Below are 26,164 nucleotides of genomic sequence, written 5' to 3'. Positions count from 1 at the left end.
TTGCATATCATTGCCACTTGCCACAGGAACAGAAATAAAATCCAGATCCTTCTCTTCCACTGTTGGGATTCTGAAAGGTAAGTGCCTGGAAAGGGGTGGGAGCATCCAACTCCTGGGGCAGGACTGAGCTCCAAAAGAACAGAATGCTACCGCCTGAACTAATGGGAGAGTCTGTAACATACATGTAATTGGTGCAGATTCTATCCAGCAGAGGTCACAGGTAAAAAAAACAACCACCCAGATCACGATGACAGAACTGTAGACACCATAATGAAAAAGAGTAAGCCAAAAAGGCATTACCTTACTGTGAGGGTCAGCAAACATGCGCGTAAAGATCTCACACAGCCGTTTTAACTCAACTCGGCTAAAACACACAACAAAACATAATATTAAACGCTAAATCTTTTGTTCACAACAGAGCAGACTAGATTGACAGTTGAAAAAAGATGGAGATCTGGTCTTTTAAATGAGGGCTACTTGAGCAGCCTCAGCATACAGCTACTGCAGTAATCACATTGCTTCTGGGGGCATACACTTTGCTCTTCTGTATCAGAGATGTGTGTCTGCCCCAGGAACACTTGTATTAGTTGTACTTTTAATGGGGGCACTGTGGGATGGCTCCTAGCAGCCAGGAACAGTCGGCATAAGCAAACGGTGAACAACAGAAAGGGCAGATGGAGTTCTTTATGGGCAGAATTGTGCATGGGTCCATACTTAGATAGAGGCAAGTTACATAACATTTTAAGTGCTAAAACTCCATCTCAAATGCCGCAAATAATATATTGACAAATCCTAAGGCCCTTACTGGTTTTTCTCACTCAGGCAAAAACACCAGCGGAGCCCATGAAAATTTTGCTTGATTAAAAACTAAGTGAAAACAAACAAAGGACCTCAGAATAAGCGCAATGCTGGGTTTGTTTGTTCATTTTTGGCAATGCTGTAGTATCCTCTCAAATCAGAGGGAATGGGTGAATGCAGAGTTCATCTTCACAGACCTAGAGTTCAGGATTATAGGCTTCCTTTCTCCACAAAAAGAGTTTTGTCCATTGACCTCCAGCCACACAGATAAAAGCACAAACAAACCTCAAAAACAGGCCAGGGTACACTAGTAGTCTGTAGTTACTGTGTGGTTTTTAAATGAGAGCTTATGTACAAATAATAGGAGGGATCGTCACCCACATAACTGTATTGTAAGCAGTGATATTTTCGTGCAGTACTTGCCTGTACTGAGTACCCGCACCTTGGCAGCCCCAGCTGTGGGATTGGCCCTGATCCTTAAATGGCCTCCTCAAGGATTGAACTCACAACCTTGGGTTTAGCAAGCTAATACTCAAGCAGGCACCACCTTAATCTAAGAAACGGCCTGAACTACTCTGGAGAGAATAAAATTCTGAAGTAGGGGCAAATTTAAACATCAGCAAAGCCAGAAATAATGTAAAATATTAAAAATGCAATACAATATTTAAACCTGAGATGGTGGAAGCCCTAGTACTGGTTTATAACATCTAATCCAGGATCAGACCCAGGAAAGTCCTTCTAGCTAAGGGAACAGTGGCAGTAGCACAGTTCGATATATTGCAAGCCACTAGAACTAAGAACAATAATGTTCTGCAAGAGCTATATAACCAAGGAATCCCTATCAACTAGTGTTCCCAGAGTCTTCTCACTTTGGATTCTCACTGTCCCCATATACACAGGCATCAAAAATCAGAATTGTAGCCTACCTTCTTTCACACTTAAGTGTGGTGAGAATGGACCATCATCAGATCCTTATTAAAAACACACTATGTCCATTAGTAACAGAGAGGAAGCCGTGCTAGTCTATACACTATCAAAACAAAAAGCAGTCAAGTAGCACTTTAAAGACTAGCAAAATAGTTTATTAGGTGAGCTTTCGTGGAACAGACCCACTTCTTCAGACCTGGTCTGTTCTGGTCTGGCTATGGTATGAAGAAGGGGGTCTGTTCCACGAAAGCTCACCTAATAAACTATTTTGCTAGTCTTTAAAGTGCTACTTGACTGCTTTTTGTTTTGACTATATCCATTGTTTTTCAGCCTAGGATATGCATACCCCAGAGCATAGGCAGGGATCTTCCAGGGGCACTCAACCATCTGGATCATTGTTTCTCAACCTGGTGGTTGTGAACCCTTCGGGGGTGGGGCCAGAGGGGTTGTCACAAGTGCAGGGCCAGCATTAGCAGGGGGCAAGGTGAACCTGGGGCCCCACAAAGCTAAGATACAGGCTTCAGCCCAGGACAGTCGGGCTTTGGCTTCAAAACATTTCTCCCACTGAAATGTGTCAATTCTTCCAGATCTGAAGAAATGGGTCTGTCCCACCTAATAAATCATTTTGTTAATCTTTAAAGTGCTGCAGGACTGCTTTTTTGTTTTGTGACAGTATAGACTAACAGGGGCTAATGCTCTGTGGCTGAAATATGCGTACAGTATTTAGTAGTTTTTAAGAGAGGTGAGACCTGGGGCACTCGAGACAAAAATCAGACTCCTTAAAGAGGTATTGTAGTCTGGAAAGACTGAGGGCCATTGTGTTACGGTATGCCACAAAACAGTGTATACATGGGGAAGCATATTTTAAAACCCTGACAAAAGGGTGAACTAAAAATGTTTTTTTATCACACCACGAAAGCTGCATCTGTATGCATGAGTGTATGTCTCCATATGTAAACCTTCTAGGAACTCCTAATAAGGTGCTAAAGCAGGCGTGTCCAACCCGCGGCCCTGGACAGCTAGTAATGCGGCCCCACAAGATCGTAAACTTTTAACATTATTATGTGATTTATATACATTAACTATATTATTTATTTTATATGCGGCCCAAGACAATTCCTCTTCACTCAATGCGGCCCAGGCAAGCCAAAAGGTTGGACACCCATGTGCTAAAGTGATAGGAAAGTCTTTCTCAAATGGCAAAAAGTAACAGAGAGATAGCTGTGCTACTCTATATACTATCAAAACAAAAAAGCAGTCCAGTAGCACTTTAAAGACTAACAAAATTATTTATTAGGTGATGAGCAGTTTTGGTATGGCTATGATCTGAAGAAGTGGATCTGTCCACGAAAGCTCATAACTTAATAAATTATTTCGTTAGTCTTTAAAGTGCTACTGGACTGCTTTTTTGTTTTCAAATGGCAGAAGAGCATTTTTCCACCCTCTCTATTGTCAGTCAGAACACATCACTGTTCTTAAACGCATTTTTACTTAGCTTGATAAGACAAAAAAACCAAGCAACTGAAAAGAGAACCTTAAATGAAATATTTACTCTGCTACCTAGCTAAGGTTGTGTAATTATCAAGGCAACTGCCATTTTGTAACACACTTAAAGCACTTGTTTACAAATATTGTAAAGAGCAGATTTTTTTTTAAATGAAAGTTCTTTTCAAGTAACAGGTCCATTAAAAGCCACATGCAAACAACTTGCTTACGGAGACTTTCACCTTCAACACAATTTTTGTCAATCAAAAAAACCACACAGTTTTTAAAAATACAAATTCTTCTACCCCATGATAAGCTACATTGTCTATATGAGGGTCAAACACAATTTCCTCTAGAGCAACAGATAAACATTAATGAATAATTTTATCTAGCATTCCCAGCATGCCTTGACCCCATATTTAATATGAACCATTGATTCACTGAAAAGCCGATAAACTGGGATGAGTTGTTTGCTATCAAATGCATATACATGGGGTATGCAGGTAAACTACGTAAGTCATGTGAAAACTGTAGCACACACTGTTTGTCTGAACATTAGCATTTTGGCAAGAAATCTCTCACCATGGCACAGACAGCAGCGTGCTCAAGGAGATGGCGGGCAAGCTGAATAAAAAATTTAATGAGCTCATACCCTGTCTATTCTACTGCTCTAACATTGCCACCACCAAGGAAGTGGCAATGGTAGAAACCTGGTAGACAGAGTCACACTAGCTCTGTTGAGCCAGCATGCTGCAGATAGCTGTATGGATGCTGTGGGAGATGTGACAGCTTGGGTCAGCCATTCGAGTTTGGGCCCAGAGGGTCAAGTGGGCTTGGTCTCTGGGTTCTAATTTGAGCCACCATCCCTCTTCAGTTCCACACTGCTCTCTTTCATGCACTGGCTTGAGCGGAGCTAGCATGTGTCTGTTGACCAGGTCTGCTCACAGTGACAATGTACATATAACCCTGGGCCTACAAAAGGCAGTATGTGTCAGCACAAGAGGAGACAAAAAATAGTGAATTCTGGCTGTACCATAAGAACCCAACACTAATGACCACCATTGCAAAGCTAGGAAGATCACCTCAGTGTCCTCTGGCTCTTCAATAAATTCTGCAGGCCTATGAGCCCTTCTTTTCTTTCAGACCAGTTGGAACTAGCACAGTGGTTTAGGACCTCAGCCACATCTTCAGTTTGTCGTAGATAGTGTGGAATGCCTCCATTTCTAGAGCCGTATGAGCGCTCAGAACAAGCACTCGATGCGTCACTGTTAGCGTCATCATCTGAATACATCCCATATGGCTCATATCTTCTTCTTACTGGCTTTTTCTGGAGGGAGGAAAAAAAAGCGCACTTACTAAACTGTTTATGGTTGTATTAAAGCATGGGGAAAAGAGGTTCTGAATATAGGGCCAGTGAAGGTGGCCTGAAGCTATAGTGGTACTGCCCTGTTTCCCTTATCCACTCTAGCAAGAAGAGTCCCATTGGTTTGGAAGGGAATTTAAGCAACGGATGCTCCAACAAACCACATCAAATGATCCAATAGAAACGTTAGCTAGTAGCTGAGGAAATAATGTGTTGCTTTTATTGAAAATAGTGGACATTTCCTTGGTTAGAGATTAATTGACAATACAGTTTTGAAATCAAGCAAATTCATTAAACGGGAAGCTGATTCTCCCAATAAACATTCTGATGGAATAGGAATGAGAGAGAAAAGGAGAAAAGAGTTAAAGGACCATTTCTGCTCTGTCATTTGCTGATGTGCACCGACAGTAATTCCACAGCAGTCAGTGACGTTACTCCAGGTTTATGTGGCTTTACCATAATTTGGGCTAGAGTTTTCAAGCACTTCTAGGGGATTCAGACATCCAAATCCCATTCATTTCAGTAGCTCTGGGGTGCCTAATTTCCCTATGCACCTTAGAAAATTCCAGTCTCAACACTTAGTGAGAAATATCAGCATAATAATGACACTGCCAAATTTAGCCCTGTGAAATAAATGAGAACAAACCTTAACAGGATACGATTGACTATAAAACATAACAGAAAAGGTCACCTATATTCTTAGAGGTTATCTACAAAACTCCTTTAATGGCCCAATCCTGTAGTTGTATTGGCAAAGCCAGTGAGATTTTTGCTTTCATTAGGACTACAGGGTTGGGCCATAATGGATCATCTCGATTGCAGCTTTGGGGGGGGGAGTGTGGGGAGGTGTTGCAACAGGAAAAAAAAGTGGAAAGTAGAAATAAAAAGTCAAGAAAGCACTAGTACCTTGCTCCTGGAGTCTCCTAACAGCTGTAGGCAGGAAAATATTGAAGGGTGGGAAAAAGCATAGAGAATTATGTCAGAAGCTTATGTAGGGATTGTTCTTGCAACAAAAACGTACAGCAAATGCATCTTAGCAAATTAAAAAATACTGATTGAGCAAAAGAAAAGAAAAATGGATATAAAACGTCAGCCTTTACTTTTCTGTGCTGTACTCCTCATGCAGCTAAACTTTCCATTAAAGCATTTACTTGCATAAAATGTATGGGATCGAGATGATACTTTTTCTAATGGCTTCTAACAACTGTTGATCCATGCATGCTAGGTCTGTGTTTTATCACTCAGGAAAGCAGCTCAAACTAAATACCAATGTTTGAAACTCTCATATGTCCCTTAAAAAAGGGAACACATTACAGTGTCTTGAACAGAGATTCTAATGCCAGGATATAGCTCCTTTTAACCACACTCCAACAAACTACCATGTCTTTTCTTTTCCTGTAACAGTACAAAGACCATGGATACTCCTTTTAAAGCTCAGCCTCTTTAAAGCCAGCTAGCCAGTTCCCCTTGCATCTGAAATCCCATTCACTCAAATGTTTCCCATGTTGTTTGGGATTTTCAGATGAAACAAGTTGCACTGTACACAGATTCAAAAATATGACCAGTTGGACAGACCGTCTGCCTCCCTGGGCCAATTCTTCTGCTTTCTCACACATGAGCATAAGATTCAAGGGCAGCTACATATGTGTACTAGATGTCAGAAATTGACCTATACTGTTTTGCTCAAACTTGATTATTGGGGGATAGCCATCTTTGGAAAAGTACCTCCCATTCTCTAATGTAATGAAAACACTACTCCTTCTGTGCACAGGGGTGTTGGATAGAAGCCTGACATTGCACATCTCTCCCCCAATAAAGCCAGAACTGGCTTTGTAAAGCGCCTGCTGTGAAAGGATTGTCTAAAAGAAGCCTATGTGAGAGAAGAGTAGAATGGGGAGGAGGGAAACCATGGGATTCCCTGCAGCAAAATGAGTTCAGATACTGATCAAGCTAGATTTTAAAGCCACAGCTTCTGGAAAGAGAATATTCTATCCTAATGCTCTTCAAACCTCAGAAGCCTCCAAGTAGAAAAAGAGAGTAAGATACACAGGAACTGCCTTAAAATTTTCCAGGATCACCTTTGATGATGCTACCACAATATAAGCAGTATTCCTTACCCTCTACTTCCCTACATTACGTACAGGGAATACTGTACACTGTGAATTAAGGAAAATACAGAGTCACTCTACTGCCATTCAACCTCCAGGACTGAAATGAAAATTTGGTCCACAAAGTATTTAAGTTGCTTAACAAACACAATTATTTAGTTATTGAAGGCTATTGAACAGCCTACATTCTAACACCTGAGTTCCACATTCTACTGAATTTAAGTTTTCTGAAAGCAGATCTTGAATCAGATCAGCAGCTCTCAAATGTGTGGAGAAGATGCCAGCAGTCTGAGGAGATGGAGTTGTTGTGCGATCACAGATGGGAAGGAAAACTGTCTGAGCACTGGTGAACCAAAAGGGAGATGGGCCGCAGAATCGCAAATAGGGAAAGAGAAGTCCAAGCAACACACTTTCTATGGGGATGTGCTCCGCACCATGGAAAGGCTTGAAAACCCTACATCTTTTCTTCATCCCAACAGCTCAGGTCTCTTGATTTACCCCATATAACACACAGGACTTCCATGGTAACCAGGTTACTCTACAAAGTGATTCCTGCTTTCATTCTCAGCCTTTGAAAAATTAGAAAAATGCATGGAGGAAAACCAGCAAAATGTAGCAAAACTTAATACATGCTTTCTGGATGAACAGCAGAAGTTTGCTGGATTGTACCACAGGAGAACTTTTACTGCCATAAGAATCAAGGATGCCAGGTAATTTGGCTAATGTTTGCAAAGGGAAAGAACTCAGCAGGGATAAAGCAAATCAAGTGAGACTAGGATATACAATACAAAACAAACTGTATTTGCTTCTAGGGGCAGAGTAAATAAACGCAGTTTTACAGAGTGACTAATAATGAACTAGAGATCAGCCAAGATATTAGCTATTCAAAGCACTCCACCAGGTGCCAGAAATATGTAGAGCCACTGGTGTAAATCACACTTCCCAAAAAACACAGACAGGGTTCTTCCCAAAACATCTCCATGCAATATACTATGTGGAGTTTATTCAGGACCCCAATCCTTCCAGGTGCTGAGCATCCTAAATTCCCTCTACTGCTCAGCCATCTCACAGACACTCCCCTCAAAAATCAGATTAAAGATATATGGCTGATTTAACCTATTGATCATCTCTGCTTGTTGGATAACAAAGGCTAAGGATTAACCGACTTCCAAAGTAGCATTGGCACCAATACATCCAAATGCAAACATGATTATCAAACATTGCCACAGAGTCAGACATTGGCACATGTACAACAGCTATTTAAAAAAGAGGAGAACATACGTACAGGTAACGTTAAGCCACTTTCTGGGGTCGGGAGCATTTTGTATTTTTCCCTCTTACCAGTGCATCAGCCACAGCAGCCTCCAGATCTGTGCTCGTGCTCAGGACTCGCATGGCATTCACAGAAGCAGGCATCCTGCCTGGCTGGCCAAGTCCAAACCGGTCTGCACAAAAGACAACATTGAAAGAGATTGTTCAGGGAATTCACATTCACTCGGAATCCTAATAAGGTGTCTGCCCCATGAAAGGCTTCGGGAACCCACAGGACCATTTCATTCAATGTTATTTTATATACCATGGTATCAGACTGACGGATAAAACAAAACAACTACAAACTACAGTACTTAAGCTACCAGAAACACATTTGATTTTCATAGGCATGTTTGCCAGTTGGGAGATGGGTGGGAAAGGAATCGATTTTTCTGTTTATTTTCCTCTCTCTTTTTAAATTAACTCTTTCCTGTTTTTATTTTGGCTTCATGAGTCCCACACATATGGGGCCCAATCCTGCTCTTATCCAAATCTACTGTAAATCTCTCATTGATTTACAGAATCGGGTTTACAGCTCCATTTTTCACTAATTCTATTAGGTGCTGATTTTGCAACTGTCATTCAAGCAGCCCTTGCTCACTAGAGTCTTTTAACTGAAATCAAAGGCATGGACTCTTATTTATGAGGTTTCAAGACTTGACTAAGCATTAGGTGTGGGTTTTTTGCTTGCAGGTGGGAGGAAGAAATATATGTAGCATATAAAAAGAGACATTTATTAGGTGATCAGCTCAGAAGTGGTCCTAATTTCACCTTTGCTGTTAAATGGCTCTTGGAGGAACTGTATTAAATTTGCACTGGGCAGAAATGTGGCTTCAACAGAATATCATAAACCAGCATGTAATGTCTTTCTTTTGCAACCAAATGAAGGGTATGACCAGGGTTGCCACTCACCCTGGCTTTACCTGGACAGCCTGGTTTTTAGCTTTTGTGCCATTTCGGGTTGCCAGGTGCTTGGTTTTTTGATTGGCAAATGCAGTTATAAAAGGGACCTGGCAATCCTAAATGGCACAAGAACCAGGCAGAAGGTGGTCCCAGCTGAGCAGGGGCTGCTGCGAGTTTATGATCCCACTACTGTGAGACAAGAAGGTGCCAGGTCATAAAACCCCTGCTCGGCTGGAACACTTCCTACCTGCAGGCAGCTCCTTGAGATGATCCAGTGGGCAACAAAGCAGGACAGGGAGAGAAGCAAGCAACTGGGATAGGGTCTTGGGGGAAGAGGCAGGTGGGCATTGGGAAGAGGCACGGCAGCGACAGGGTCTTGGGGAGAAGAAGGGGGGCATGGGGAACCTTGGGGATCCAGTTACTAGCAATTAGAAACATAGCAAGTTTATCTGAGCGTAAATACTTAACAGGGTAAACAGTTAAATAAAAAAATGATGCTGGTTTAAATGCCTTAATAATTACATGTTAAATTCTACAGTGCAGGAATCTCTTGCAATCAATGATAGAGGAAAAACTGTGTTAATAGTTATACACAGAACTAGACAGAAATATAACTGCCCTAAAAGGAAGGATGATTTGTGTTCTATCTGAATTACTCTCTCAAGGGCTCAAAATAGTAGTTATTACTCAGGCAACACTCCAAGTTGAATTAAATCTGACTTTTGTCTGATTAAAGGGTTGCATGATTAGGCCAGCCAAGGGAAAATAGGAGGGTTTTCAGGTTTTTTTTTTTTAAATTAAAAACTTACTTTTTCAAGTGATAAGATGAAACCTTTATTGTTTATTTATGTTTAGAAGTGGATGGAAGATACTAGGAGTTAGGCATTAGAGATGTATTACCAGACTAAACATTTCAAATTTACAACAAGCACATTTTCTAGAAAACAAATTACAAGGGGAAAACCAAATTTCTTTGAAACTACTGCCAAAAAGAAATCAAATCATGACATTTTAAAAGGAAACAAAAATTGTATGCATTGTTACTATGCTTTATTACTATCCCCTTTTTTAATGAACTCAGTTGCACAACCATTATAAATACTTGATTGAAATTTCCTCCCAGAATGGAAAGATCTGTCACTCCTTTAGAAGGACTGCAGAGGAGATGACACTGCATTATCCATAATACAAACTAAATGTATTGCTACATAGATTTATGTTATGAAAGAGTACAAAAAAGACAAGAGTGTTTTCATAAACACAGATGGATAAGTGGTATAATAAAAAAGACAGAAGAGGTTGAGGCAAATTGTGGTCTCAAGTCAGATCTGTGCAAACCCGGCTGATTTAAGCAGGATTGCTCAGGTGTTATTGAGAGCAGAATTCGATCTCTTGGCAACATTGCATAGCACTTTGAGTATCATTGGTTTGCAAGTTAATTTAGCGTTGCATTAGAAAAGGGAAGACAGTTTCTGTTTTTAATGAACAAAAGAATGGCAAAATAATTCAGTTGTAAAGGCCGTTGACATTACCCAGCATAAACATGAAGAAAAGGGAGCTGTTTTTCAAACAAATCAGAATAAGTACAATGTGGCATGCTGGCATACCTCTTGCTTGAAAAGTACTGCTGGAATCTCTGAGATAGAGCTCTAATGCTCACTGAATAACATACCCCAAAACACATTGGGCCTCAATACCCTGACACTCTGATCCTTCAAGTACAGAAATGAAATGGGGCGTGCATCAAAGGGGGTCTATATAAGCTTCTGCATCTCCCTAAATTCTGGGCTGGGGACTTGCCTGGCTACTGGTACAATTCAGCAAACCAGTGGGCCCAGAATGGCCAGCATCTTTTCGTCCACTGCCTCAGCCACAACACTTGCTCTGCAGTGGCTAGAGAAACCACGTATTAAACAGTGTAATTTGCAAGGACCACCTTTGACACTGCCAAAGGGGCCATATCCCAGAGCAGGACTGGAGCTGTCTACAGCTTTGTAATATGAATAAAGTTTAATCCACCAATCTTGTTGTCTTTGAATATGTAAGCTCCCTTTTATTTCAATGGCAATTAACCATGTTTAACAGTGATATGAAAGGAGCCATAATGATATCAACTTCAGACACATATTTTTCAAGTGTACTGAAGAACTCTAGTTAGACTGAAAGACTAGTAAAATATCTCATCTACACTTCAGGATTGTTTGTCCGAAACTTGCTTAAGGATGAACCTTACTCTTCCAAGAGGTAAGCTGAATTCAGTGGACTTCTTATGCAAGTAAGATACAGAGAGTTTAAAAGTCTATGCTGCTTGTTTTCATCCTATTTAGTGGGTCCATTTACTATTTGGGAATCATGTTAGTGATGGCTGAGGTTTTCAGAGGTGACCCAGGAAAACAGACACTCCATTCCCAGTAAATTCAGTGGTGCTCAACAGCAAAATTTATTTAGGCTTCTTTGAAAATTTCAGCTTTAGTTCATTTTTTAAAAGGGAAGGAAAAAGATAAAAAAAATCAGGCCACATATAGACCTATCTGCAGGCACAATTCCCACAGGCATTAGTCATCTCAAGAAGAAAGTTTATTTATTGCTGTGTTTGAGGTTATTTAGTGTAATTTTACAGGCACTAAAAACAGCATTTTTCATAACCAGTGGAAGATGAACATAAAGTCTAGACTGACCCTACGTTCCAGTGAAATCTAATTTTTTCAGTTTTTTCAATTATTCTATAAAAGACATCACATTTAAACTGTGGCCTATAACATTCTAAAGGTCAAAGACAATTCAACTTAGAATTATTTTTTATAGAATTGCTAAATAAAAAAAATCAGTTCTAATGGTTTGGGTTAAGTAACAGGCATTTAATTCAACCTCAACCTTGATATATTCAACCAAGGTCAGTTCAAATTTGGTATAGTATTATTTTGTTTCTATAAATAAAGGATAATTTCAAACACCTTATCAAAAATGAGGACAGTTGAATAATTGACAATGCTATTAATGCTGCTATGCTGCTTGACGTAAAGGACAGGTTTGCAGTTGTGCTATTGAGCTAACATCTGCAATCCTCTCTCGGTTCTTGCCAGCTAAATCCACAGTGCACTGAATCTTGAAGTCCTCACCCAGCTCTTATAAAAGAAAAACTCCTGCTGAAATCAACTTATTTCAAAGGCAGTTGCATGTGCTCAAAATCGAGGATCTGGCTCACATTCAATGGGAATTTTATTTGAATAAGATGTGAGTAAGAACCTCACGATTAAGCCTATTAAAATCTTAATATTAAGGCCTGAGCTAAGCACACGAACTCTAAAGGGAATCTTTCCCATGACCTGAATGAGGTTTGGACCCTGACTTTGATTGAATTTGGAAATACTCAGCAGCCTGCAGGAGCCGACCAGTAAGAGTCTGATCTTAAGCTCTTGCAACTCCCACTGAAATAAAGGGGAGTTGTGAGTGCTCAACATTGCTGGGGAACCTATCCCATGCTGCATGGCTGATCAATTTGCAGGGTGGAATTAAGACTGTTTTGAATCACCCTTTGTTTGTTTGTACAGTGTTCATGATGTTCCAAAAGTGCGTAAACAAAATTAAAAATGTCCAATAAATTAAAATAACAAAAAAACATGTTCAACAAAAACCCCACGGTGATGAAAGGCACATGCCCAAGTGCTGGCTGATACGCATGGACAACAAATGTTAACATGGTTGTAAAACAAGACTATATTAAGAAGCAGATTCATGCAGTTAGCACTTGTTCACCTGACTGCCCAACAGAATCAGCAGTGGAGAGAGCACTAGTGGACCTGGAATGACGTCGAGAAGCTGCAAGTAAAAGGAATGGCAATGCCCACAGGATTAAACACACAAGTACCCAAGACAGAAAATGCCACAGTCCAAGAGGGATGCACACGATTAATACCAATATGGGTGTTCTATAGTGAAAGGAAATGCCACCATGTATGAATGCATAACAAGTACAGTGCAAACCCCAAGGCAAGAGCTCCATAAGCAGCTTCCTCTTTTCCCCTACAACCACAAACACAATGTGTGACAAACAAATACATCATTTTTCAGAGTACCAAACTGTGTATGGTTCAAGCAAAGGCTGGGTACTGCCAGTCATGTTCCAGAACCACAGATCCTAAAAACAGCTGGTGTGAGAATGGGGAACATTTAACCCCACGCAGGATTTAGATATGATCAATCTAAATCGCAAAGCGAAGCCAAGAGGAATGATTAGAAATTGTGCTTGTAAATATTTGTCACAATATTCCAGTGATCTGGTCTAAGTACAACAAACAATGTCAGCAACAAGACCAATCTGAGTAGAATCAGTTGTCACAAAAGTGTAAGGAGTCATACAGGGAAATAAATAAGCCACTACACAGGGCTCTTTGTTGAAGATTTTAGTTTTATAAATACTCACATATACACCATAGCCATTGTGGCTATGACCGTTATATCGCCTTAACACTTTGGTACATAGTTAGTTATTCTGTTTATATAAATAGGTTATATAATACATATTTATGCATGCGCAGAGAACGAGTGCTGTATGTATATATACACACCACTGCAAAATGTTATAGTAACAGTCCTCTATATAGTAGCAATGGTTGCAGTTAAGATTGCATTCCATCCTCCATTTTAGCTCCTGATTTTCAGTGGTTCATAACTTCTTTGACAAATGCCTTTACAGCAGAAGTTTCCTATTTTTACTTTCAGCACAAAGATGATTTGTTTTGGAATGTTGGGGGGAAAAAAATGTTCAGCCATTTCTGAATTATGCAAGTGTTTTTAATGAGAGAGCATTTTCCCACAGGTCTAGCAAACTTGCGCTCACATAACTCAAAAACTCTAAAATATAGGCCTGATTCTGCACTCTGCTATATGAGTAGTCCTTAGTCAGTACAACAGTCCTATTGAAGGCTTTATTCTTTGATTGTCACTATTAATAAACTGAAGCAAGCTACATTTGAACAAGGTATATTTATAGATTACAAACAACTGCCAGCAGGGCACGTTACAAGAATTCAAAGAATTTTTCCATTTAGTTGCAAAATTAAATGCAACATTAAAATTGCCTACAAAAATGAGAAAAATAAATAAAAAATAAGTTTCTCACTGCAATGGGCTATCAGGTGCTCAGGGTGTGCAATGAAATCACTAACAAATAGAAACCAATGTTCCCTGCATTTATTCAAGTGAGGACTGATATCACTTGAAGGACCCGTGAAATCGCCAGTTATTAAACATCAGCAGACAGACCCTCCTTGTGCATGCATGGTTCCTCCTGTTGGATTAGGGCCTAAGAAAAAAAAAGGAATACAAAACACCTATACTTGAGCTACATGGCCGAGTCAACGTTACTGCAGGAGCTTCATCTTCTGACTTCCTGATATAAACTCCAGTCTTACAAGCTGCTCAGTGCAGGAAGACACACACATCTGCACCGATCCCAGTGCCACCACTAGAAGAATCAGGTTTTTAGTGTTATGACTGGAAAGTGGGTTACCACAGGACAGTCCAGGGGCGTACAAGGTAACCTTCACTAACAAGTGTAAAACTACACTTGGGTGCTCGATGTGGCACCTAAGGCGGTGTGTCTGTGCTATCCATACCTCCAGAGGAAAGGAGTCTTACCAACCTGGTTGGTGTTAGCTTCATAACACGAACAGCCTGTCAGCTATTAAAAGTCTCGTCTCTTTGGGCTACACTAGACCTGTCTTTGTCCTCCAGATTGACAAAGCAGCACTCCAGCCCCTGTACCCATTCCAAGTGTCCCCCTGTGGTGCCCAGCCCTGAATCTGGGATACCCAGAGAAATCCCAGATCAGCTGTTTCCAAGAGAAAAGTTTATTATAGTTAACCAGTTTTTTTCCCCTTAGACCACTGCTCCCATAATACATGTAGCACTTGAGTTGGGTTACAAACAAATGGAAATGTATGTAAGAAAGAACAGAGATTCAAATAAAAACCTGTGTGAGACAGGACCCGATAGAAGTATTTCCATTACTGTATTTTTGAGATGCCAGCTAACATACTTTCACTGAAAGGAAAACACAGTGTACATGAATATCAACATAATGCCACTGTTGAAACGAGGCATTTTTCATCCAGAACATTTATAAAAACCAGGATAATCTAGAGTTGATATAAAGGTGTTCAGAAACATAATTAAAAAAAATGTTGTCTACTTCATTACTTATGTGATCTCTGCCTGGCTCCAATGTCAAATTGGCTCCATTTATAAATCAAAAGGTGATCCCTTCTACTTGCTACCTCCACAAACTCAGGAATCTGGAGCTGCTCTGCCACTTCTCACCAGCAATTAAGATTGTAGACAGAGTGATTTCATGGTTGTCTCCAGAGTCAGATCAGGAACCCAGTTCATTCTTCACTTGTTGACACCCCCCACCCAGTGTAAAAGCTTTGCTGTGAACAGCAGAGAAAGACAACTCTTTCCCTTTGGGCCAAACTCCCAGTTACACTCACACTACCTCATGGCTCTCAACAGCGTTCTTGTGAGTGTACCACCAACATATTGTCTGGTCCAGTGGAGGCAGAAGTGACTATCACCACATACTATACAAACACCAGAAGAGAAAATCAGAGTTGAGGACCAAAGAGGAGCATTTCACCTATCTTGCTTTACATCCCTGCCTGGTCTCAATGGAGTGTATAATCCCCACATAACTCCATTCATTTACTTGTGCAACTCTTGCTTCCAATTTGTAAATTAAGTTACATCAGGCTCAATTATGGACCCCAGTTCCACTGACATAATACTCCACTACAGTTATACATTGTCACCAGTTATAAAGCTAGAGCCTACAGCTTCTGCATATACCAAGACTGCCAACTGAATCTAAAATAATTTCCGCCCCCCCAACATTCACCCTTTGAAAACCAGACCCAGAGCTATAGAATTGGTAAGTAAACGGAGATGCCTCAGAGATCAACTGTATTTCGTCCTGAGATGACAACCAAATCTTTTGTATAACAGGTGATGTAGTCTGTTGGATATGATATGACATTTGATCAGAAACATTAACTGTCCTGTCATTTCAGGCCAATGAAGAACAAAAATGTCCGCAAACGATAAACCATAGTGAGATTTTATATTTGTACTGTACATTTACATTGAATGACCATGCTAGCTTCAGTCCTCAACCTTTCAGAGAGCTAAATGCTCTGACTTGAAGAGAATTTGTCAGAATGACATGTCCAACTTACAAATTGGTGGCTGACAGCAGTGTACAGAACCTTTAAATAAAAAAGAATTTTGATCTCTTAACTGGAGTTTAGAGTGAAATTACTGTTTCTCTCTTTTCATCTAGTTTTCAGATCTATTTGTTTATAATTAAAGTCACTCTGCAATAGGCTTTATAGCGCTGGACAGGTCGGACTGCTTTCAGAGTTATCCATCAAAAAACACCACAACAGTCTTTTTAGGTGAAACACAGAAATCTGCACAAATGGACTTAAAGAAATCAAAATTATCGCAGGAGTTCAGAATCAAGGGACCTTCTATTAAAAGAAAACACTGAGAATCAGAGTTGAAACATGCAGAAGAGCACAGGGAGGAAGCAGGGCTGGAAAGGGGGAGTGTAAGGAAGTGGACAGAGGAAGGAAACAAGCTCATTCCACCTGGCAGTGTCTTGAGTAGAGAGTCAGAACTGAGGAAGGGAAATGGATGCTTAAACCTGCAATGCCTACATGTACTCACCAAGTGGAGGAAAGCCCCGAGCAGGGCTTGTATCTCGACTGCTCTCACGGCTGGTATCGCGGCTGCACCCCTGACTCATGCTGGGTCGGGGGATACGGCTGCTCCGTGCTAGCATGCAGCATGGAGAGTTTCAGAGAAGGTGAACAAGTTTAATGAGGACAGACAGCTTATCAAGTCAAGTCACATTTCTGTTAGTTAAGGTAATGATTACATTAGTAATTATCATTGGCTACAGCCACCTCCGGCTTTTCACAAACCAACTGTGTTACATGCTGAGCTCTGTCTTTAACTTGAAATTTCAGTACCACTGAATGTCTGGCTGGCAGTATATTTTGTCTCTCAAGCAATCTGAGCTTGTTATTTGAGTAGAACAGGAGATCTTCCTTCATTTAAAAGGGAGACTGAATTTTGCATGCTGCAGAAGTATGCAAAACAGCAGAGACTTGAAGAAACCTTTCTGGGCAAATATTTAATTACAAGAAAATAACAGCCTTTTAGAAGAAGGGGGAAGCATTTGTAACATTATCAGAATTTTTTTTTGAATTTGTCACAAAAGACAAAGCCATTTCTATGCATTTTTGGCATTTTTAAAAGGTAGTTTCCTCATGATTTAAATGCCTGGGGAAAACAAGATAGTGCGGTGTATAGATTTACAGAGGTGAACTCCCCCCTGAAGATATTATGGAGAGAGAGAATTATAAAGCAGTTTTAATTTTGAGACAACATGCATTTCAATGGTTTCTGTACTTTTACCAAAAGCTGCCTGATTTGTATTTTCCAAACATATCTAAAAGAAGTAATATACCTCAGAAAGGTCCTTGTCATGCACTCCTTTCTCAAACCAAACGTGTGCCAAATTCTGATCTCTTGCACACTGATAATCCAGTCACCTGTCTGAAGATGTACCGAGATCAGTAACCAAGACCAAAAACCGGTCCACTAACTTCAGTGGGAGTTTAGCCTGAATAAGGAGAGCAGGACTGGGCCCTTGGATGGTTACTTAAGCCATCAGAGAAGAGTAAATTCTTGAATAATTTAAGTGCAGTATAAAAATTGAACAGCAAAACTGCCTCACATAAACTATAGCTAGATTAGTTTGCAAACTCTATTTTATTTTGATATGGTAGTACATGCCCTTGAGTCACAACAAATTAGTTCTGCATAAAAGAGAATGCTTTGTATCACACATGCAGATGTAACAAAGAGAACCTGAATTACAATTAAATGCCTTGAGTTTATCTTGAATAATTTAACAACCGTGCAGTCTCTTTTCACTGTACTGCATGAACCTCTCTAATCTGGAACCTCTCTAATCCGGAACTCTCTCAGCACCATCCCTAGTAAAGCATGATTTTAGTTAGCCAGACAACCACTTATCATGGGTGGGGACAAGTTTCCCCTGGTCCCATAAAGTTTTGGTAATGCTGCTGGACAATATTGACTTCCTGTGGTTTGGCAAATTCTTTTGTCCAGCACTGATCAGTCCTGATAGCACCGGATGAGAGAGGTTCAACTTATATTAGCCTTTGGAAACAAAAGTAGCTATTTTTAAATGAGTCGTTTGGACGGTTTCTTCAGGATCTTTCCTCAGTGCCTAGACTAAAATCAGATCTTTCAGCTTTGAGCTGGATGGCTAATGTGCTGAGATGAACAAGCCTAGTGCTGTCACCTTCTCTTGCCAGTCAGCTCCATCCACACTACAGAGCTAGATGTTCATATTTGCAAAAAACGCGTCATAGGCATGCCTTACAGTGCAGAGTCTTATAAATGTTTGGAGTGCCTGCTCACTTACAGGGGAGGCTAGGAACAGTGCAAGCACAGCTGTGGTGGTAGAAAAAAATAGCACCCTGGGATCGTTACTGTAGAATCATCAAGGAATGTCGTTATAAATTAAATATTTTTTGCAGCCCTTATTACTGAAGAATACAATACTGGAGAGGAGAAGGACAGAATCAGAGCAAATCAGCTGATTTTATGTTACTGTTTAAATCCTGGGGCAATCACTCTTCCAAGTATCCCTTGAAATGTAAAGGTACGGGACAAAATAGAATCCTTTCCCATATAGAGTGAGAAATTCAGATAGGAACTGTTGCCCGATTCCCAGTTTCTCATATCACTCCCAGTTTTCCAAAACCCAACTCATTAATCCCTTTGATAAATTAATGGTTCTGATGTCTGAACTCTGATGTTGAATATACAAGACGAACTACAGACCAGCTTGATTATAACACCACCATGCTCATAAGCCAAGAAAGTTATGAATGATGTAGTGCGGTGGTATTATAATAAGTGGATAATTATGGAGTGAATGAAATTAGGACCAAAAATACAGACATCAAATAAAAACAATATATATGGCAGGAATGGGAAGCTTAAGAGTGAACTATGGGTGAAAGGGAAACACCCAACTGAAATCTACATGAGACATACAGTTCTCTAAAAGCAAGAGTGTTCACTCTTGGGTCACATGCTTGCATGTAAATCTTGGCAGCCTTCATGTGGATGTAGTCTGCCCAGGTATTCATTTATCAGAAGTACTTTCATGAGATGTACCTTTCATCCGTCAAGTACCAGAAGGATAGCCCTGTTAGTCTGTATCTGCAAAAACAACGAGAAGTCCTGTAGCACCTTATAGACTAACAGATATTCTGGAGCATAAGCTTTTGTGGGCAAAGACCTGTTTCATCTGTGAGTCTTCCTCCCGACACTCCCTAAGCCTAGCACATATTTTCAGTGGAATAGATGTAATCGCTGGAGAACATGTGACTTGTATCATTCATTTTTTTCTCTTTATGAATTTAAAAGCCTGCATGAAGTATGAGGCATTTATATGCTTGGATGCTACAAACTGAAACAGAATATTGAGATGTGATGTCATACATTAGACACATTATCCAAACAATCAGAAAAATGTAAGTTGCTGGACTTAGATACAAAACTTATGGAAAAGTGTGACAAGATCTGAAGGATCACAGAACAGTGACATTAACCCCCAGTGATTTATCTTGCAGTTCTAGATTGCCTTGAACAGGGGGTCATTTTAGGTACAAGACAAATAGTGACAGTACAGGATGCCACATTTCAGGGGTTGTCATGATTCAGAGGGGAGTCTTGTCTTCAGGAAGAAATCATCCAGTGAGGAAGACCGGGCAGCCGGAAGGCTTGACTTCAGCATCTCATTCCAAAAAGTACAGACCATAAGGCAGGCAGCCAGGTGGACAGAAAACAAGCTCCAAAATGAAGGACAGCTAAAGAGCTGGGAGCGATAAAATGATAGGGGATGACAGATGCAGGGAAAGATAGTGGGGTCTGCAATTTTGACTCAGGGCAAGTGGAGCTGTCTAAAAATGCTTCACCTTAGCCACCTAATATATTGTGGGCCAGCCTTTGCTGAGACTTCGAGTGCTCTCAATACAATGCAAAGGACGCTTTCCAGTGCCATTCTGTATATTGCAAACTTTCCACCTCATCTAAACAGTTATAAGGAGGATGCTGTTAGTTCAGTTAATCAGAAAGGTATATGGCAACAGTGCGCAAACCCTGCTTGCCTTATTCATGCAGGTAGTCCTAGGGAAGCCAAAGTGTGGACTCAGGTGTTCCCCACCAATAGGATCTGACTCATCTCCTTGGTTGTCCATCTAAGGTATGCAAGAACACCTGAATCTTATACAAATGACAGTTCAGGTAGATATTAAGGACACAGTTCTGAGTTCTATGTTGACTCCTTTGCAGCAGCTGAGGCATCTCAAAGGCTCTGCAAAACCTGCTTTAGCAGCCCTCAGCCAAGATCTACAGCGAAGAGACAGTATAGCTGGCAACTTAGTTCAAAAACTACCTTATTTATTGTAGCAGATGTATTCAGGCTGAGCCCTTAAAAGCTCCGTGGAGATGAAGTTGCATGATTTTGATGGCAAACTGGGCCTGTGAGTTCATTAACTACCATTTGGAAGGAGAGGAAAAAAAACCACTTTATATTTGCATATCCAAGGCTCCCATAATTTACCTGAATGTATGCAACCCAAGAGTGATATATAGAAAATAAGTTACTTGAGATAATAAGGACTATCAGCATAAAAAGAAACATGACAGTTTGTTTCATATGAACAGACAATACTATTTTGCAGAATGACGGTAGAATAGTTACCCCCAGTAGATAAAGAGGTAGGTTGAATATTTAAAAAATTAAACCAAAGAGCACACCATATTAATACTTAAGTAATAAAACAGATGACATCAAAGGAGAAGACATCTGAATTTTCTAAAATATTTACCATAAACAACAAGTAAACTTAATGAATGGTAATTTGGAATATACTCCTATACAGAGACCTCCTCAGATCATTGCCATACCTCTGAAATGCAAATAAAGAGTACTTTTATGGTGACATCTAACATGCTGAGGTGTGGACTTAAATTTAAAATACACTGGCTGAAATCCTACCCCTATTGAAGCCAATGGCAAAAACACTCATTTACTTCAACAAGGCTACCATTTCACAGTGTTCATACTAGCAGAACTTCGTATAAGCTATGTAAAATTATATGACTTTTTAATGAAAAAAGATGTCAAAGAATTTCTTTTCCCACCTAACCCTTCTTGAGCTGCATTTCATACCAACTTAATAAGGGCAGTAAGTATAGCTTTGGCTTGTCCAAAGAGCATATAGAGAGACTCACTTCTGCTTTCACAGAGTGTTTGTGAACCCCTCTGGAACAATACTTGTTCAATTGATTGAAATCGAATTTGAGAGACTGCTGGTTAATTTGAAAATAAAAGTGCATGCAGTACATTTCCACAAACAGCCAATGGATCACCACATAGACAGAGATATCTTTGAGCAACATATGTAGCATGTGAAAGTAAAACGCAGTCGAATCAAAGACTCCAGGATGTATAAGGGGAGGCATATAAATTGTTAAGATTGCCACATTTTCAAACTCAGGTCTCAATCCTGCACAGTGCCCTCAGGCTTCAATCTGTTCCCAGGGATTTCAGTCGAGGGTGTTCAGCATTTCATAGAAGTTGCTCAACTCCTTGCAGGATTGAGCTATACAGCTTTATTTAAGTGTGAGCCCACCATTGAAGGACTCTTTCTCCTTCACTTAATGCTTTCTTCTTCCTGACTCAGAAGCAATACAAGATGAGGCCACAATTTCCAACAGAAGGCACCAAACACACTTTTGACTTACTCTGAAAACAGACCAACATGGAAAAATAAAACAACTTTTTAAAAAACCTGAATCACTGACAATGTTTCTTCACATTGAAATTAATTTCATAATTTAAGGATTGAAAAAAGCGCACAATAGTAAAATGGAGCCAGCCAGTTTCCTTGTTCACCTTCCCTTGAGCAAGCTGGTTGAGGGGGGTCACACAGGTGAGAATTCTTACCTAGCCCTATTCTACTGGGGCTTGTCTCTCGGCTGCATCCCTGGCTTCGAGGAATCTTGCTGCGTTTCTCTGCAGATGATGGCACGGGTGGGACTCTGGATGTTCCACTGGTCAGTCCGCCATACGCACTTCCCAATAGCTTGCCAGGGGAACTAGACCGGCTGCCGGCTAGAAAAGAATCAGAAGTAAGGAAGCAGGATAAATCTGTAGGAGAATTCAAAACAGGGATTTTAAGCATTTTTAAACAAGGTTGGAATAAGACTCCCATTAACCTTAGCAGCCTTTGGAACAGACCATCCAAGTGACTGATCCAAAAGCTGCTTAATTAATGGAAGTCTTTCAGTGGGCTTTGGCTATGCAACTCAACGATTGGGCTTGTACTATTCGGCCTGCCTAGCCAGTGCAGCTAAAGAACCAATTTTAAATAAAATAATCCACTGGGGAAAAATTACGAACCCCATCTCAACAATATAATCAAGTAGATTAAGGTGATAAATGACCCAATCATATGTAGTAGCCCTGTGGATAGGTCCACCACCACTCATAACCACAGATATTTACATTGTTGATGTGTTTGACTGGCTGAAATTAAATTGCTCAACTCTGAGTTTGCAACTGGATGAACTCTATGTAACAAATAACAATAGCTGACCAATTCTGCCTGCTCTTTTCTACAGGTTAAATATCTGTAGTCTAGCACATCTCGGACCTGCCTGGTGCCGAATGAGAAAATTTACCAGACCATGGGAGGGCCATATTGTCTAGCAGCATCACCAGCACTTCCAATACTTACATTGAGAGATAAATTACAGCTAAATAACGGCACAGAACACTGAGAGCCAGGACTACTGGATGTAAACAAACTTCATGGGACCAAAGGACACTTGACCACACCCCTGGTAAATTATTGGCCAGCTAACTAAAACCATGCCAGATTTCAGAGAAAGTGCTGGGCTAGAGAGGTTCAATCTGTATGTGAATTGTCCATGAACAGATCACTTTTTTCTAGACTCTGATCTCTGCAAACAGCCTACTGACCAAGATTTAGTCACACAGAGCATTCAGGCTGTTCATTATTCTGAGGTCCCTTCCAGCCCTGGGATTCTAGGATTCTGTGAGGAACATTTGACATCCAAGCTGCATTTGGCATTTCTAACTGGACACATGGTTCCCATGGCATGTTGCCTGATCTGGTCTAAGAAAATCACAGAATCAAGTTCCTGGAGGAAATATTCAAATTTTAAAATTCAAAAAGTTTGTTCTCCTTCACGTTAGCTTACAGATAAGCAAAAAAAAGATTTTAAAAGAACTAGGTTTTTTGGTTTCTTAGCTGTACAAAAATGACCTTGAAAATCGGCTGTTGCTGTGAGCTCTCCTCTTACTACACTTATTTGCTAGGCTAGCCAGGGAAGGTATCTCTGAAAGGTGTGAAAAGAGTCAAACAAAATACAACGTTTTCAACAATATTCATAGGCTGGTGTTTTTTTTAAAGGTTCACCCAACTCTAATAATTTCCACCACAAGATTCATTGACACATAAAAGAGATGATACAGCAAATTGATCTGGAGGAGTCTTTAGTTTAAAAACTTACACAATTTTACTAGTTGATAGAACCCACTTCAGACATCAGAGTTACAATATAAACCTACCTGGACTTTCCTGTTCTCTGCTGGTGACATTTTGCAAAAACTGAAGCTCTCAGGTCATTCCCCATTTCCCGCCCCCCGACCACCACTGCTGCCACTACAACATAGGTTACTGGGAGTGCGTTGAAGCTGTGACTGTTTGTGACTGCTGTTAATCACATGTACCTTCTCTTTTACACTAATCCAGGACTTGGAAGGCTAAATACTCTACCCAGTTACACTGGTGTGATTCCACTACAAAGGGGTCAAAATGATACAGAACTCTTTGGCACCTGGGACTTATATCACAGGATCATCTTTGCAATTCCTACATTAGCTTCACAAAGGGACCCCCCTTCACAACACAGAACATAGGTTTACCACATTTAATTAGCATGGACAAGCTAAGTGATCACAAAGCAAATCTGACATTTTGATTTTAAGAACATGGCTTCTCACCCTCCCATGAGAGTAAAAGGATGGGGAGGGGGAGTAGAGTAGATGTGGAGATAATTAACAACTGGGAACAAAAGAGTACATGAGAAAATGAGTCAGAAATGGAAAATGGTTCTTACCACCAGCAGGATTAGCTGATCTGGATCCTTGTTATGAGAGCAGACCAAAGGACAGGCAAAAAGTGGATTAAAAGACAGTAAGACAATACAGAGCTCAGCATGCATTACGTTACAGACAATGTGAATTGATTTATATATAGACACACGTTGCTCCCGAGCCACTGCAAAGTACAGTGAGTTAATGTACAGTTAAATAGCTGGGCCCAGCTTGTGCACACTTTTTCCACTGCCACTTCATTTCCCTAGCCTCATAAATTTCTTTGAGTGAAGCCAATCATCTATGGTGGACGAAACTCTTCCTTTCATACAGCTGAGTTACTCTGAAAAAGGTAACAGGGTAGCCTAACCTGAGAGCCACAGAAAAAATTGGCCCTGCATCTAACTACAATTGCTCCCTGCGGGGTTTCTTTCATGCAGAACTTAGATGAAGAGATGGTTTTGGGATCCAGATGGTCTGGGTTAGGCTGGAGCTGGGTTTTAACTCCTGACTAGGGTTAGGGATTGGTTTAGATTTGACTGCCCTGAAGATTTCTGAGAGATTTCAGCACCAAATGGGAGAAGCCTGGAGAGATCAGATGCTCCAATCAGACCCCCAGCATCTTGAACTGAAATCCTGCTTGAGATATTTCAGCTCCATCTGAACTGGAGTTGGGAAAAAAGCCACTTCTGGATGGACTGGACATGGATCCAAAGCCACTGAAGTGGTGTTAGATTCAAGCATTCAAATCCAAACCTATCACCACTTTTCGTGTGGGGGTTCAAAACGGGAGGTTCTCTCTTTGAAAATCATCTCCAGCTTAACGACTTTCAAGCTGTTCCCCCTCATCCCTCTAGCCTGACATTCAGCAAAGGGACCCCATGAACAAAGCCGACATTTTTCAGTCAGGCTGCAAAGCAAGACAAGTCTGCATAACTAAGTGCCCTCTTTCCACCCTCCCAATCTTCAGTCTATCAAGAGGCACCTTCTCTCCTTGGGAGCATGCTCTCCATATGCCAACCATGTAAATATTTCTGAGCTCCCCCCGGGCAAAAATCTCCTCTCCAATCCACATGGCGGATACTCTGCTCTCCCTACATGGACAAGCCATGCTATGCAAGGAAACCAGAACTTCAGAATCAGGCTATGCCAGGTGGAGCACAGAGCACATCCTTCCTTCCTAAAGCTATGCAGGAGAGATAACAGCCCCTGCCATTTCACACATTAACGTAGCTCACACTTAATGCATATGGAGATGAGATAATGTCAGTAGAGAAGCTTGAGCCAACAGGAACCCAACAGACAGTAGAAGGCTGCAGATAAAAGGAGAATGTCTCACTAGGGGGTACTTTACAGATTTAAGTCTAATATATATTATTTAGTCTGATACACACAGCAACAAACCTACAAGACTGGAATTTCTCAGTTGTGCTGTGCAATGAGCAGAAAACCAATAATTTTTATACTTAAGTATTTAAGTCTGTTCTTCAGTGATGACTTGGACTGTGAGCTCTTTGGGGTTGGTCATCTTTCTGTGATATGTACATGTTGTGCCTAGCACAAACGGGCCCCATCCCTGATTGGGACCCTCAGGCACTGCCACAATACAAGTAAGAGATAATATTAATGAATACAGCCCCTAGCCCTCCCTGAAAAGAAAAGCTTCTTACGCTGGGACTGTGAAACTACTTTAGCGCGGCTGCGACCTCGGGTATCGGCAGGCGTCGAGCTAACACTTGTGGTACTTCCAGAGCTTTGCCTCCTCGTACGGATCCGACCTGGGGAACACAAAAAAACTGGAATGTCAGAAGCTGGGTTGCAAGGGGAAACTTTATTGTGGTATCTAACTTGCTGTCTTTTCTGTACTGAATTTTTGTTTTCTTTGTAAACGTAGTGATAAGAAGTGGATTTCCTGGAGCGGCACATGCAGTTAAAAATGAAATTACAGTAGTTTTTTTACAAGAACAAAGTTTT

At 40.7% G+C, this 26,164-nt stretch overlaps 1 protein-coding gene across 20 annotated transcripts in view; it reads right to left on the bottom strand.

Annotated features, from left to right (window-relative positions):
* The window catches only part of CLASP1 (cytoplasmic linker associated protein 1), a 247,601-nt gene that overhangs the window by 67,193 nt on the left and 154,244 nt on the right, over positions 1-26,164 (bottom strand). For 12 of the 20 annotated variants that reach the window (XM_075001118.1, XM_075001117.1, XM_075001119.1 and 9 more), the window contains 6 exons: positions 25,861-25,968; positions 22,013-22,180; positions 8,023-8,126; positions 5,480-5,503; positions 4,293-4,537; positions 301-364 (listed from right to left, as the gene is read on the bottom strand). In XM_075001118.1, coding sequence (XP_074857219.1) covers positions 301-364; positions 4,293-4,537; positions 5,480-5,503; positions 8,023-8,126; positions 22,013-22,180; positions 25,861-25,968 — 713 coding nt within the window. The remainder of the gene's footprint in view (positions 1-300; positions 365-4,292; positions 4,538-5,479; positions 5,504-8,022; positions 8,127-22,012; positions 22,181-25,860; positions 25,969-26,164) is intronic. The other 8 variants (XM_075001121.1, XM_075001126.1, XM_075001127.1 and 5 more) reach the window with 1 other exon arrangement.

This window comes from Carettochelys insculpta, chromosome 8 (assembly GCF_033958435.1).
Source record: "Carettochelys insculpta isolate YL-2023 chromosome 8, ASM3395843v1, whole genome shotgun sequence".
NCBI classification, from domain to species: domain Eukaryota; kingdom Metazoa; phylum Chordata; order Testudines; family Carettochelyidae; genus Carettochelys; species Carettochelys insculpta.
This window is presented reverse-complemented; position numbering and strand designations above follow the sequence as displayed.